At 41.7% G+C, this 14,365-nt stretch overlaps 2 protein-coding genes across 4 annotated transcripts in view; one reads left to right on the top strand and one right to left on the bottom strand.

Moving 5' to 3' along the window:
- The first annotated feature begins 326 nt into the window (after window positions 1-326).
- Window positions 327-8,882, top strand: LOC146555504 (methionine aminopeptidase 2-like). Of its 2 annotated transcripts, none has more exons than XM_085251005.1 (11): window positions 327-523; window positions 3,760-3,861; window positions 3,955-4,032; window positions 4,139-4,241; window positions 6,020-6,181; window positions 6,283-6,464; window positions 6,567-6,661; window positions 6,745-6,841; window positions 7,525-7,628; window positions 7,808-7,923; window positions 8,006-8,882. In XM_085251005.1, the coding sequence occupies exons 1-11, from the start codon at window positions 367-369 to the stop codon at window positions 8,256-8,258; spliced, it is 1,449 nt and encodes a 482-aa protein (XP_085107131.1). In that variant the 5' UTR covers window positions 327-366; the 3' UTR covers window positions 8,259-8,882. The 2 variants fall into 2 exon arrangements, with proteins under 2 accessions (XP_085107131.1, XP_085107132.1); XM_085251006.1 differs by having other exon boundaries at window positions 3,970-4,032.
- A 574-nt stretch (window positions 8,883-9,456) lies between these two features.
- The window catches only part of usp44 (ubiquitin specific peptidase 44), a 17,633-nt gene continuing 12,724 nt past the window's right edge, over window positions 9,457-14,365 (bottom strand). For both annotated transcript variants that reach the window (XM_085251003.1, XM_085251004.1), the window contains exons 3-6: window positions 14,337-14,365; window positions 12,993-13,101; window positions 12,549-12,799; window positions 9,457-11,690 (exon numbers count right to left, since the gene is read on the bottom strand). The exon at window positions 14,337-14,365 is cut by the window's right edge and continues 170 nt beyond it. In XM_085251003.1, coding sequence (XP_085107129.1) covers window positions 11,566-11,690; window positions 12,549-12,799; window positions 12,993-13,101; window positions 14,337-14,365 — 514 coding nt within the window. In that variant the 3' untranslated portion in view covers window positions 9,457-11,565. The remainder of the gene's footprint in view (window positions 11,691-12,548; window positions 12,800-12,992; window positions 13,102-14,336) is intronic.

The raw sequence follows: 14,365 nt of genomic DNA on the forward strand, positions 1-14,365 counted from the left end.
AAACCTATTCCTGGTTTTTAGAGTGCCCGTGGGTCAACATATAATAAAAAACGTTATTATTTCCATTTGTATCGTGTTTACTAAATAAATGTTTCTAAATTAATTAAAGACTCTCAACTATTGAGTAATTATATATGATTACTCACTAGGTGTGAGTATATTTAATTATATTATATTATAATTAAATAGTTTGAGATAATATGTGTATTTGTTTTAGTAAAACATAGTCCCTCTGTACTTACAAATAAAATATTAATGTAATTAGTTTTATTAACAAGAAGAAAAATCCCGGGTGTCCATGAAGGCAACACATACTGAGGACTCCCACAACCCCTTGTGCTTCCTCTTCCAGCAGCGCCTGCGATCATGGCGGACGTAATAGCGGAGCGGGTAGCAGAGCAGAAAGCGGTCCTGAACCGGGAGCTGAACGGAGAAGCGGAGGACCGAGAGGAGGCCGATCCAGCGGAGGAAACCTCGAAAAAGAAGAGAAAAAAGAAGAAGAAGAACAAGTCTGCGGGGACAGGTGAGCCACGACAGGTGAAGTCTCGTGCTAACAGGCTAACGTTAGTTAGACGGACGAGTTAGCCGCGACCAAACCGGAAATATGTGCATACGGCTTCAAAATAAAATCGACAGTTAAAGTTTTAATTATAAATGTAATATTTAAATTGCACCAACGTGTATTGTTTCAAAGCTAAGTAGTTGTGATGCTGATTTCCATGATAAAGTATGTGAGATAATGTGTTGACATATAGGAAGAGATCTTGAGCCATGCATTACAAGAGCTGTAATGCGTCAGTTATATGAGATTTAGGAATAAGATTGGAAGAATTAACTATATTATTTAGACAGTGTTAGTTTACATCTCTTGGTTTCCATAATAGAGGCATTGTGACAGAAACCTCCTTTGTCCCACACGCCATCAGACTGTTTAACTCCTCTCTGGAGGGGAGAGGGAGGGGAAACAGGAGGACAAAGGAGGGGGGAACAACTAAGCTGTAGTGCAGGGGTGCTCACACTTTTTCCGCATGTGAGCTACTTATAAAATGACCAAGTCAAAATGATCTACCCACTACAAAAATCCAAAACATATACTTATTTATAAATATATTGAGGATTCTTTATATCTACAATGTATATACATGCATAACCGCAATATCCAATATTTCACAACGCAATTAACTATGTAAATTTTTTGTCATTACCTGAGTTTACTCTGATGACTTGCACTGAATTGAATCAGCCAGGGATGCATAGTCCGGACAGTAGCTGCTGACGGCCAGGTTTAAGAGAAAAAACCGAGAGCTAAAAATTGGAGTTAACTCGCTGACTAGCTTGTCAGTTTTACTACACTTCGCGCCGCTGTTTGCGCATGCGCAGCGACCTAAGCGTCAGAAAAAATCTGCTGTCATCTGACTGGCTTCCCTGTATCAATCAAGTGACGGGATGGATGATAGGCTGGCATCTATTTTTTTAATGCCATGCGATCTACCAATACTACCTTTGCGATCGACTGGTCGATCGCGATCGACGTATTGAGCACCCCTGCTGTAGTGCCTCTTCACCTCACTGTACAATACTTTTGTAAATAGTCAACAGTGCAATAGACCTCAATACTTGAAATGTGCAATTCACTTGTATTTTTTATTCCTATTTATTCTATTTATCCCCTTCGTATATTTTATTTATATTATCTCTGTATTTATATATATATGTGTGTGTGTGTGTGTGTGTGTGTGTGTGTGTGTGTGTGTATGTATATATTATATATATATAATATTCTGCAACTCTATAACTTCTGTCGGTGCTGTGCTTTTTTGGAAATCGAATTTCCCAGAGGAACCCACCCGAGGGATTAATAAAGTTCTATCTAATCTAATCTTATTCTGAAATTTACACCGGAAGCAGTGCAGTTGAGTGGTTTCAGCTTCTCCACGTCCTACTCGTTGGACATGCGGGCGCAGATCAGTGCAGATTGGGCTACCGCTGTGCCTCTTGGGCCTCAGCGAGGACACCGGGCTTTAAGCGGAGCTCCCCACGGGAAACGTGCCCTCTGTCGTGGAAGGGCAGCTTTAGGGTGGAAGATAGTCCTTCCAGGAGCTGTCCTCCCTGCTGCTGCCGCCCTCCCCCCGCCGAGCTTCAGCCAAGCTCTCCTGTTTCGTAATTCTCCCTTTGCCAGACTTATTATGTAAGAAAAGAACAGAGGAAGGTTTATTTTGAAAATTAGCCGCAGTTAAAAATATTTTTCTTACTTATTAGATAGTTAATAACATTCAGAACATTACAAAATAAAATACAGCTTTTATACACTGTGTAATTGAAGACGTTTATTTAAAAGCCATATTTTAAGTTTATGGGGAATGGGCAGTGGTGTCAGTTTTCTTTGTGTCTGATCTGTTTTTCTTATTTAAGAGAAAAAAGAAAAGAAACAAAAAACACTGCCTTCAAGTAGGACAATAACACAACAGTACTTATTCTTCTTCACCTGGTTATCTTTAACTGTGTGGGTAGAGCTGACTGAGCCCCGCCCACATAGAAGGTCCAGCACAGACTCAGCTGAGGCAGTAATGAAGTAAAACAAGCCTTGTTTTATTTGAATACCAGCAGACACGTCTCCTCTCTGAGGCCATCTCTGCTCTTGTATCTGTCTTCACTAACTCTGAATCAGCATGTAGCCCCCCGCCCCCTTGCAAATTTATGCAGTTGCTTTGGAAGCCAAGAAATATTTATGCTAACCAACAAGACCAGCAGTAGCCAAACTGATAGCAAGACTCTGTTCACTCAATTTTTGAGCTCTGATCCATACACCTCTGGCTACCGTCTGGCGTCATTAAGCTCTTCCTCCTTTTCTAATTGGCCGTGATGTCATGGAGAATCCTGGCTGATGGGTTATTTGTGGCATAGTGTCAATGAAAAGTCGCTGGCTCCTGTATCAGCGAGTGATGCGCCCTTAGTGCTGCTGGTGTAAATGGTGCAGAGCTGTGGTGAGCACAAACAGACCTTCACGCTGTCATTACCCAGCATGCCCTTCAGCGGTTTAATATTGCCCTCGTTTTTTTGTGTGTATGCCCTGATCTTTGCCCAGGTGAAAAGAGGGGCACAGTTCCTGTCAGAACATTTAACAATTCTATTAATAAAAGCCAGTTTTGTAGAGGTTTATCAAACAGGGAAAACTGTGTTAAAGCAGGATTAAGCTGGGCTAAGTTGAGAGCTCAGGTGTGTGGTCACATTACTTAGTGTACACCTTAAGGTCTGCCTCATTACCGAAGGTGTTTTAGAGAGTTAAATTGAAATGTTACTTTTGTTTTTATTAGTTTACTTTATAGTGATGTAAGCTTTAATCCATCAAAAACTGCAGGAAAATGTTCAGATTGTCTATTCTTATTTAATTCACTTAATGTACAGAATTCACCTGCTTGCTGCATACAATGCTACTACTGCACATTCGCCTAATGTATATAATATATAATGTTCTTCCTCCCCCCCCTTTTGCACAAGTCGAGGAGCGTGTCAGGTTACATTTCACTGCGTGTTATACTTGTATAACTATGCATGTGACGCATAAAGAATCTTGAATCTCTTGAAGGATGTTCCTCATTTGTGGATTATAGTGTTGAGATTTCAGGAGAGCGTGGCTCAGACCTTCACATCTTATTTCGTTTTAACCCTGATATTGCTTCCCTATCAGGCCATTAAAGGTGTATATTTTAAAAGTAGTGAGTAACGATTCATTTCTGGGTCACTGGCATCTGTTTATAGGCACTGAGGCAGAGGTGGAGGCGGACGGAGTGGCCGAGGTGACCAAACAGCTGGAGAAGCAGGCGATAGAGGACAAAGAGAAGGAAGAGGAGGGCGAGGAAGGTGACTGAAGTCAAACATCAACACTTTAACCTGCGGTGGTGTGGACAGGTCAAATGTAAACATTGGATTTAGTAGCTGTTTTTTTTAAAAAAGTCTTAACTTACACAGACGGAGACGATGGAGAGAACTCTGCAGGAAAGAAGAAGAAGAAGAAAAAGAAGAAGAAAGGAAGTGAGTTAATGATATTTTAGTGGAAAAGCAGACTCGGTGTGTTTTATACCGGAGCCAGGTGTTTCTGTAAGACATCTGTTGGTGAGTCTTTGTTGTGTTTTGACAGCCAAATGTCAGACTGATCCTCCATCTGTGTCCATCTGTGAGCTCTACCCAAGCGGAGTTTTCCCCATTGGACAGGAATGTGAATACCCTGTCGTTCAGGATGGGTAAGACGAGCATACACACACACACCTACACTTGCGACTTAAGTTCTACTTCTCTTTTAAATCTCTTTAGCTTTTAAAATGCCAGGTGGGTTTTTTCAAAATAATATTTTGACTTTTTTCCAAAACTTCTGAGTTAATTTTGGGAATTGAACTTTAGGGCTGCCACGATTAGTCGACTAGTCACGATTATGTTGACTTTTAAAATCGTCGACGACTAATTTAATAGTCGACGCATCGTTTGAAGCTTTGTAAGATCACAAAGGACGCAGGAATGAGTAGTAGGATTTAAGAGTGTAATAACGGACTGAAACAGAAGATGGCAGCACTGCATGTACAAGGATGCCAGCTGCCGTTAAACCCCGAAGAAGAAGAAGCTGTGTCCCAGAATTCATAGCGCAGCTGTCAACAATGGCGGCAGCTAGTTAGTTTTAACTTTACTCTTATTATTCTTTCTGGGTCACAAAATAAACGTTTAACATATTTTCAGGCGAGAATGTAGCTGTGTAAACCTCAAATATCGGCTCAGTTTATCAAGACACCACATATTTTCAAAAGCTCTCCGACGTTTTCGGAGACTTCTGTTACCCACTAGCTCGTTAGCTAGGCGGGGGCAAGGCTAACTAGAGCCATGAGAACACCGGACTCCCGGCAAATCGTTTTCAAACCCACCGCCGTCTTTCGCTACTCAGGTTAAACATATATATAAGTCACTTAGATAACTTAAAAATGTTATTGTTTGGCTTTCTTTAGTATTTTATTTGTTCCTGAGTAAATCGTTTTGGCTGAGATTAAAGTTATAGTTTTTGCACAGCTAAAACTGTCAAGCAGACAGCTGATTATCAGAAGTGTGAGACGCTGGATAATATACTCCGGTGTCCTGTTATATTTTAGAAAGCAAGGAGTTTATTAAACTTCACCGAAACAATCTGCAAATTTCATTAAAAATTAATAAACTACCATCTTGTCTTTATTTTTAGTTAGCACAAACACTTCAAGCTGTAAGCTAATGATAGTTATATAAGACCAGATGCTGCTGGTGCAATAAGCTGTACGCTGTACGTCCAATGGATGATGATCTGATTAGTCGACTAATCGCAAAAATAATCGGTGACTAGTCGACTATCAAAATAATTGTTTGTGGCAGCCCTATTGAACTTACTCTTGGAATAGACGTGGATTTCCCTGCAATGCATATTTTTGATTTTATTCCTGAAATAGTATTGCAAAATTATTCTCAAAATTCTAACTACATTTCTGGAATAATATTTCAAAATCTTAACTTATTCTCTTTTTGTTAGTATCACTCAGAGTGGTACTAACAGTAACAATAGTTAGCATGGAAGGACTTCTTTAGTGGTTTCCTCTGAGTGTGTGCCTGAGGTGTGCAGGTTTCATTTAATCTGTTTTTACTTCCATTGCCTTCCCTTCTTGTTCCTGTGTTTTCTGGCTGAATTACATCAGAGGTTTTACATGTGAGGCTCCTGCAGCAAGCTGTGGACCACACTGTGCAGTGTTTATATCGCAGTCTTTATTACCTCTTTCTGGGAAACACTTTTTAATCTTGTGATCTGAAAAATTACTCACTCATCTCTGTCTTTAACAGAGGAGAGACTCTGTATTTTCCAGTAAAGACAAAAACATTCAACTAAGTAGTTTCAGCAGGTGCATATTCATGAAGAATGTGGTCTCCAGATGTTTTTATTAGCTTTAGAAACTGTAACTGAATCCAAATTTGATGCTTGAACGTGCTGCGCTGCTGTTTTTGTTTCACCTCCCAGTCGCAGCGCCGTGTCACGCATGACCAACGAGGAGAAGCGGGTGCTGGATAAAGCTAACGAGGAGATGTGGAACGACTTCAGGCAGGCGGCCGAGGCGCACAGGCAGGTCCGGAAGCATGTCCGCAGCTTCCTGAAACCTGGCATGACCATGATCGAAATCTGGTGAGGCTGCTTTTATCTTCTGTCGCTCGTAGAGGCGGCTGTTTTGGAATTAGATGAGAAGATTTGGATTTCCTGCTGATGCCCTTCTCTGTTTTGATTAGCGAGCGGTTGGAGGACTGCTCTCGTAAGCTGATAAAGGAGAACGGGCTGAACGCCGGCCTGGCCTTCCCCACCGGCTGCTCCCTGAACCACTGTGCTGCTCACTACACTCCCAACGCTGGAGACGCCACTGTCCTCCAGTACGACGACGTCTGCAAGATCGACTTTGGCACTCACATCAACGGTACGCCGACTGAACCTTTCTGCTTCTTTTACTGCTGTTTAAAAATACATCAGCCACTGGATGCTGACCGGTGTGCTTCTTTCTTCCGGTGTCTGCCCGCAGGGAGAATCATTGACTGTGCCTTCACCGTCACGTTTAACCCAAAGTACGACAAGCTTTTGGAGGCCGTGAAAGACGCCACCAATACCGGAATCAAAGTAAGACCTGAACGGACGCCTCGTTTTTAGTTGGTGTGTGTTTGTGGATCCTGCAGCTGAAACATGTTTGTTCTCCTCTGAAGAACGCCGGCATCGATGTGCGCCTGTGTGATGTCGGAGAGGCAATCCAAGAGGTGATGGAGTCCTACGAGGTCGAGCTTGATGGCAAAACATACCAGGGTGAGATCACACTGTCATTACAGGATACTCAACTTTATAGAAAACAGTAGTTTATGCTATCTGTGAAAATCCACCCTCACGTGCACCATGACTCGTGTGGTAATGTTCACAGACTCGTGCATTTCTGTTTCATCTGAATTATTTTTTGTTTATTTTGTTTTTTTAAGCAAAAAAATAAAGAAAAGAGCAAAAATCTGCAACATGTAAATGATCTGAGGTCGTTCTTGCATGACAGAGCTTCACATATTTTTCCCTCTGTGATCCTTATACTCTAAATGCAGCAAAATCAGAGCTCAGACATTATTTTAAACTCTGCGTAGCTCCTGTAAAAAACTGACATGAAGAGCTTCAAATATTTCCCAGTGCTTACTAAAGACGTGTGCAACTAGTCAGCAAGCGAGTTAAACAAATTACTCTTATTTTATTAAAACAACAACTGGCGTGTCCACAAGGCGTCTCAAGTCTGGATAAAGGTGGAGAGTTGCATCAAAAAGGACATTGAACCAAAAATTTTGAATATGCCGATCATGAAAAATTAGATTCAGGGCATTATTCTAAGATATAAATCTACAACGGAGTCTCTCCTCTGCTGATATTTGTGTGCCGGTGTGTACACAAACTGAATATTTTCACTTTAAAACTGGGAAAAACTTACATTTCGTCTTTTTTCCCCTGCGTTGCAGTGAAGCCCATCCGAAACCTGAACGGTCATTCCATCGGTCAGTACAGGATACACGCTGGAAAGACTGTGCCCATCGTTAAAGGAGGAGAAGCGACGAGAATGGAGGCGAGTACTTCCTGGTTTCCTCACATTTTGATCAACTTACTCACTGCACGTGATTCTAACGCAATATCAGAATTTCTAAAAAGTAAAAAAAAACTAAACGCTGTAAAAAGAAGCTGAAGAGCACCTTCAGCTTCACTTCTGACGATTTTATTTTCGTTGACTCGGGTGTCGCTCTACAGGAGGGCGAGGTGTACGCCATCGAGACGTTCGGCAGCACGGGTAAAGGCGTGGTCCACGACGACATGGAGTGCTCGCACTACATGAAAAACTTTGACGTCGGCCACGTCCCTATCAGGTGAGAGCCTGTGTTTATTTAGCTCGCCTGGACAGGGAGCGTATTGGTTAGCAGTAACTCACTGACTCCTTTTCTTCTCCAGGCTGCCGCGAGCGAAGCACTTGCTGAACGTGATCAACGAGAACTTCGGCACGTTGGCGTTCTGCCGGCGCTGGCTGGACCGCCTAGGTGAGAGCAAGTACCTGATGGCCCTGAAGAACCTGTGCGACCTCGGCATCGTGGACCCCTACCCCCCGCTCTGCGACACCAAGGGCTGCTACACCGCTCAGTTCGAGCACACCATCCTGCTCAGGCCCACCTGCAAGGAGGTGGTGAGCCGGGGGGACGACTACTGACACCCCTACCTTCCAGCACCACCAGACCCCGCCCCCTCACTACCACACAGCACCTGTTGGAGAACTCGGGGATGAAGTGAAGGATGCCAGACGCTGACAGTGCACAGCTTTCAGGGAAGGAGAAGCAGCTGTCTGAGCGCTCCGCCATCAACCACAACTAAAGAAACAAGCCCACACCTTTCTCTTGGATAGAGCTTTTTGTTTTTTCCAGTTTCCATCAGGACTATCATATTGCAAAATATTACATTTAAGCTGCTGCTGAATTTAGTGCAACCCCAGTTTTCAAAGAGTTTCTCTCCACTTTGAGCCTCCGGTGCTTTGGTGCTCTGTTAAAATGAAGCACCAAGGCCACGGATGGCTTAAAGAAGTGGTCAGGCCTGCATGCTGGCATGGCCCAAAGTCTTTGCAGACTGTTCCTAACATTTAAAAGCTTGGGGAAGAGGTGGTCTTGTAGTTAGATATTCATACAGACACCGGTAACCTGCAGCTCTATGTTTGGCTTCTGTTGCAACAGGAGGGAACTCTGCACTATGGCCCTCCGCTTATCGGTTCTTTGGTATTTGTAAAGTTTCTTTGAAATGGCTGCTGCCACTCTGTTCCAGATTAAAATGCTTCATTTTCAAACTCTCCCTGATAATGCTTTTATAAGAAAGAAAATTAACTAAATAATTTTGCTCATTTGTGGGCTCCCTACTGATGACTTTGTGCAAGAAACCTAAACGGTGCATTTTCTTAATTTTGTTCCTACAACAGAGGAAGCCCCCAAAAGTTCTGCAAACCCAAATCTTTATTTTGCTCAGACAAGATGGGGAAACATAACTTCATGGGATGTTGGGGTGTCCTTAGGAGTAACTGGTAATAGCGTTACTCTATCACACGGTGGTTAACATTAAAAAACAAACAAACAAACAATCAGGTAAAGTTAGGCTACCTTCTCAGCCATGCTTATTTTAGACTTGGTTTAGTGAAATTAGGTATTAAACCTTATTGATTAATCAGCGGTTAATTTTATAAAAATGGTAAATGGTTTTATACCTGTAAGTAGGATGCTACCACTTAGAAAGGTTAACATGGCTTATTTAAGCTTAGCATGAAGACTGGAGACTGTTACTGGCAATAAAACTTCTAATACCCTTCAATAAGGGGAATTTTCATGCATTGTAGATTGAAGGTAAATAACGAAGCACAGACGGGCATCTTTTGTAGAAAAATGAAAAAATATTCTCATTTATTGAGGTAATTTTTTTTTCTAGAAAAAACAAAAAATTGAGGTAATAATTTGCATAGTATAACTTCCATCAATTTACACACGGCGCATCCATGGAGCAGTAACCAAAATGCCAACAAATAACAGAACTGCGGACAGAGGAAAAAAAAAAAAAAAACCACACAAAGTGTGCTTCGACTCCCCTCTGCTCAGAGGGAAGATAATTGAACAGTGAAATCTGTTAACTGCTGGTGGTTTTCAACAATCGGAACAAAGTGGTTGTATAAAACGTTTAAAACAGTCGATGGCCTCCTTTGTAAAATCTCTGAGAATTGTATAAAAAGTACATTCATAATCTAAACGCTGGTCTGTGTGGGACTCCCACTTTGCTGAATTGATATGAACTATAAAAATAGATTATTTTGTTAAAGGGCACTTTTCAAGTACAGCAGTTATCTGCCTAGTCAGGGATGGTTTACGGTTATGCAGTTACATTCTGAGGCAGACAGGGGGCAGCACTGAGCCAAATAAAAAAAATATTAAACCAAAAACCACATTAAGTAAGAAAATGTAGATTTACAACTTAGCATGCTGAAAATAAAGCTGGGATTTTAGGAATAAAGCTCTCGAGTAGAACACAGCTGTAGGCCTCATTCAATTTTACTTGTATTTTTTCCCCCTGAAAAGATAGTCCTCACCTTTAATATCACAAAACTTGTGTACTAAAAGAGAAATGCTTTCTTTTGTAGTCTCAGTAATAGTGTTTGGACTTTAGTCTCATAATTTGGACTAATTTCCTCAAAATGTTGACTTTCTTTCAAAAGAATACAGACTTTATTCTCAGATTGGTATTTAATTTTTTTAAGTTACTTTAATCATATTCTGACATTATTCTCAAATCCAACTTTATTCTTGTAACTATTCCAATGTTTTTCAAAATGTAGACTTTATTCTCAAATGTTTTTGTATTGCAAAATTATTCTCAAAATTCTAACTATATTTCTAGAATAATATTTCAACATCACTCAAAATTATTTTCTAAATCTAACCTTCTTAATGTGGCCCTGTCACACTCATTCGTAGCTGTCATTAAAAACTCCATAAAATACTGAACCGTTTAGGAGAAGCAGGGCTTTCCAAATACTTCCCGCAAATACTTTGGCTTGAGGTCTGCCTCAGAGTGAAAAACATTGCTCGTGTACAGATTTTTAAACAACCAACACTAAAAACCTGCACTATACACATTAGTGCATTTTTTGGCAAGGAATCGGGATGAACGCCTGTGAAAATGTTTACCTGTCTCAGACACACGGAGGCCATTTCTACTGAGTGAATGACAGTTTATAACCCTACATCCAGTTCTGTGTTGACTATCTAAAGTGACTGAGAAACATTTCAGCTGATTTATAAAACAAAACAAACAAACAAAAACCCCAAAACACAGCATTTACAATCAACAAGCCTCGCGCACAGGTAAGCAGACATACCTGTAGAGCAGGGGTGCCCAATCCCAGTCCTCGAGAGCTACCGTCCTGCAGCTTTTAGACGCATCCTTCTTCTGACACACCTGAATCAACTGAATGGCTTGTTATCAGGCCTTTGCCAAACTTGATGGCATGCTGAAGAGGTAATCAAACCATTTGATTCAGCTGTGTTGGAGTAGGGATGCATCTAAAAGCTGCAGGATAGTAGATCTCGAGGACTGGGATTGGGCACCCCTGCTGTAGAGTCATGCCTGACCAAAGTCTACTGGCTGCTTGACACAGACACCTTGGCTGACGCTCTCTTCTTTATAAAATACAACTGTACATGAATCACAAACATAATCTTTTAAAAAAAAAAATACCTACATATAAACACAATATACAACAAGTTCACAAAGCAGAACCCAACTTTACAAACGAGTCCTTTCTCTCTCACCTCCTTTTTGTTTTGTTTTTTTAATAGAAAAATAGACTAAAAAGACCCAACCTCCCAGATACAAAATGCCCAAAGAAAGAGGGAAGAGAAAGACCGATAGGTGGGGCTGTGCTGATGTCACCTCGCTGAGTAGTCGGGCTGCTGGGGAGGTGGCAGCGGGGTTCACAGAGGGGTGTAGTCCTATAGCGGCCGGTCTCTGTCCTGAGATACTCGCTGCGTGTAGAAGAGGATGTAGGCCTGAGCGCGGCAGACCTCATCCACCGAGCACACGTTCAGCTTAGAGTCATTACAGTGAACCCAGAAGCCTGGAGGAAGAGGAGGGACGAGTTACCCAGATGAGCAGATGTGTTTGGAACAACACGTTTGTTTACTGGGGTTGGTTTTTGAGATCCCGCTCCCACAGAGCCACATACTTGGACACTGGCTAAACAACTGGAAAAGCACTCAAATTCTACTTTTAACCCCATGGAGCACATATTTGTTTTTTACTCTGTAGAACTGGTATCAAAATCACATCCTGAATACTCAACATGACAAGATGTTGGGAAAATTAAGATCAACACAACCTGGTAATATCTTAAAAACTTAAAATCTAATTTTAAGTTTAATAAAATAAAATACCTGAAGTTTAATTTAGCAAAAAGCCTTGTGCCAGTTACTGAAAACAAAGATTAACTTAGCCTAACCATAATCTCAGCGTACACAGAAGTTCATGTATATAAATATCAGCAGGAAAGAAACTAAACTACATTTAACCTTATTCACATGCAGCAGTGAATGAATCAGGTGGTAAAATTGGAACAATAGTCCTGAAAGCTTCCTCGTGTCCTATTAATAACCTGCAAATACAGCTGAGAGGGCCGAGGAGGGAACGTCATCATTTCTGCAGGAATATGAGGCGTTAGTTTGACTCTTTCGGCGACGATGACTCCACGTTTCGTTCTGACAAGATAAAATTCATCCTGAGCATGGATCTCATGAGAATCCTTTCAGTGGCATTTCACTGTGGCAGAGGAACCTCTGGACTTTAATGTGGACATTTTGAGAGGATGAAGGGAACAGTTCCCACAGCATTAATCCTCCTGTGACCGGGGCATTCACTGCTGTGTACACTTCCCTGCTTAAACCCAAACACAGAGAAAGAAGTAAAGAAAATGACTCACCTCCTTCTGTGTTGTAGCAGTAGGAAGTGTAGTGGCCAGAGCCAAAGCCCTTCCCATGATGCATCACCACGGCCGAGAGCTCGTAAAGGAAGTGCTTTGAGCGGGGCGAGCCAGCGGCGCTGGGGCTGCTGGGACTGGAGTAGGGCATGGCTTTGGGTGAGGGCTCTCGGCAGCAGTAGGGCTCCATGTTGAGGAGCTGGTCGAAGCTGACGTGGACTCCAATCTTTTCCCGGTGATTTCTCCCAGACCACCTGAGGACCAATCAGAAGGCAGAGAAAAAGCTGAGGGGTGATCTTCTAAGAACAGCTGAAGGTTATTAGTGTTCTTACTAGAGTCTCGTCTCTAGAAGTCACATCCATGTATAATAAAGTGAAAATTTGAGTTAACACTTAAGACACGGTTATATTAATCCAATCAACTCCACAGGCGTTAACGTCTCCTCACCTGAAGCGTTTGAGGTGCAGCCTTAGGACCTGAGGCAGTTTATGGACCATCAGCTGCTTCTGTGCTTCGGTCAGAATGACTGGCTTGGATGAGGCCCGTCTTCTGGCAGCTGCACACACGTGGAGAGAGGAAAGAGCTGACACACAGCACAAAGATCACTTTTTGTGAGCGTCGACGCAGCTTTAAAGCGGTCACGTGACCCTGTGATTATGTAAACTGCTGCAGAGCGATAAAGGCGCCATTTTACATGAACATTTTAGAGTAGATCTGAGAAGCAGTGCAGGTATTTGTGTTAGTTTAGTCCTGAAGGAACCACACTTCTAAATGCTTTCATTTAGAAGTGTGAAAACATGTCCTTGATTTCCTGGATACCGTTGTTGGGTATGTTTATTTTTTATTAGCTGCTGCCTACAAACCGGAATGTCCCCACCATGTCCTGTTTTGTTTTCACGACAGGCACTTACAGGCTTTCAACATTTGAGTCAGTCAAGACTGCAGCCAATCATTTTACCCATCTTACCCTCACTGTGATAGTAGGGAATTGGAAGTTTGCTTGGATTTCAGCTAAGCGGTGTGAGTGCTGCACGGCACTTACACCGCACGGCAGCGAAAAGCACGGCATCAACGTAATGAAACGCTGGTAACATGTTTTATAGTCACCAAAATGCTTCCAATTGTTGTTTCAGTGTCACAGATGTGACTAAAAGGTGCAATTTGGTTGCTATCGGTGGTTGTTGGACTTTTTTAATTTTAGAAGGGAGCATATCACAGGGAAAAGGAAGTGGGAACAATAGAAAAAAAAATAGAAAAATAATACTTTTACAGTACAACAAACACACACTGTGGTAACAGGGACCACTTTCAGTAGTTTTAAATGTTAAGGCTTTCATAGAAATTAAGGTTGTGACCCAAGTTTTTACTTTACATCTGGTCCATAGATTATATAGGCGCCTGGCCATGGAGTGCCTTTCTTCTACTTATCCAGCCACCGATCTGTCCTTTTAGCCTTGTTTTTTTTTTTTTTTTTTATTCCCTCTTGAATTTCTCTGTCTTTAGGTTGATCAAATGTCCAAAAACATCTTCCCTCTGTGAGTTTGGACACAGCTGTTTTTCATCTGTCTCGTCTTGTGAGTCCGAGAGGGATCCTTCAGTTTTCATTAACAATGTTATACCACAAACTTAGTTCTACCATAAAGCACGTTTTAGTTACTGAGTGATACTTTTACAGGCTTAGTTATCGTTTAGTTTGTATCCCCTCTTTTTTCAGCATGTTTTATAGGTGAAAACTGTAAATATCTTGAGTTTAAAGTAAAAAAAAAAAACTGTGTGGCTCGTCTCACTCACAGTTACACTGGTCACAGGCGTAGATGTTT

The sequence above is a fragment of the Mchenga conophoros genome, linkage group LG17, assembly GCF_057382185.1.
Source record: "Mchenga conophoros isolate Kocher_MC1m ecotype Shallow Benthic linkage group LG17, M_conophoros_male_GT1.1, whole genome shotgun sequence".
NCBI classification, from domain to species: domain Eukaryota; kingdom Metazoa; phylum Chordata; class Actinopteri; order Cichliformes; family Cichlidae; genus Mchenga; species Mchenga conophoros.

Excerpts from the sequence above, each read along its gene's own strand:
- LOC146555504 (XM_085251005.1), top strand. The coding sequence starts at position 367 with ATGGCGGACGTAATAGCGGAGCGGGTAGCAGAGCAGAAAGCGGTCCTG. Across the intron at positions 4,242-6,019 it reads TACCCTGTCGTTCAGGATGG|TCGCAGCGCCGTGTCACGCA; the intron begins GTAAGACGAGCA and ends TTCACCTCCCAG. Across the intron at positions 6,465-6,566 it reads CTTTGGCACTCACATCAACG|GGAGAATCATTGACTGTGCC; the intron begins GTACGCCGACTG and ends GTCTGCCCGCAG.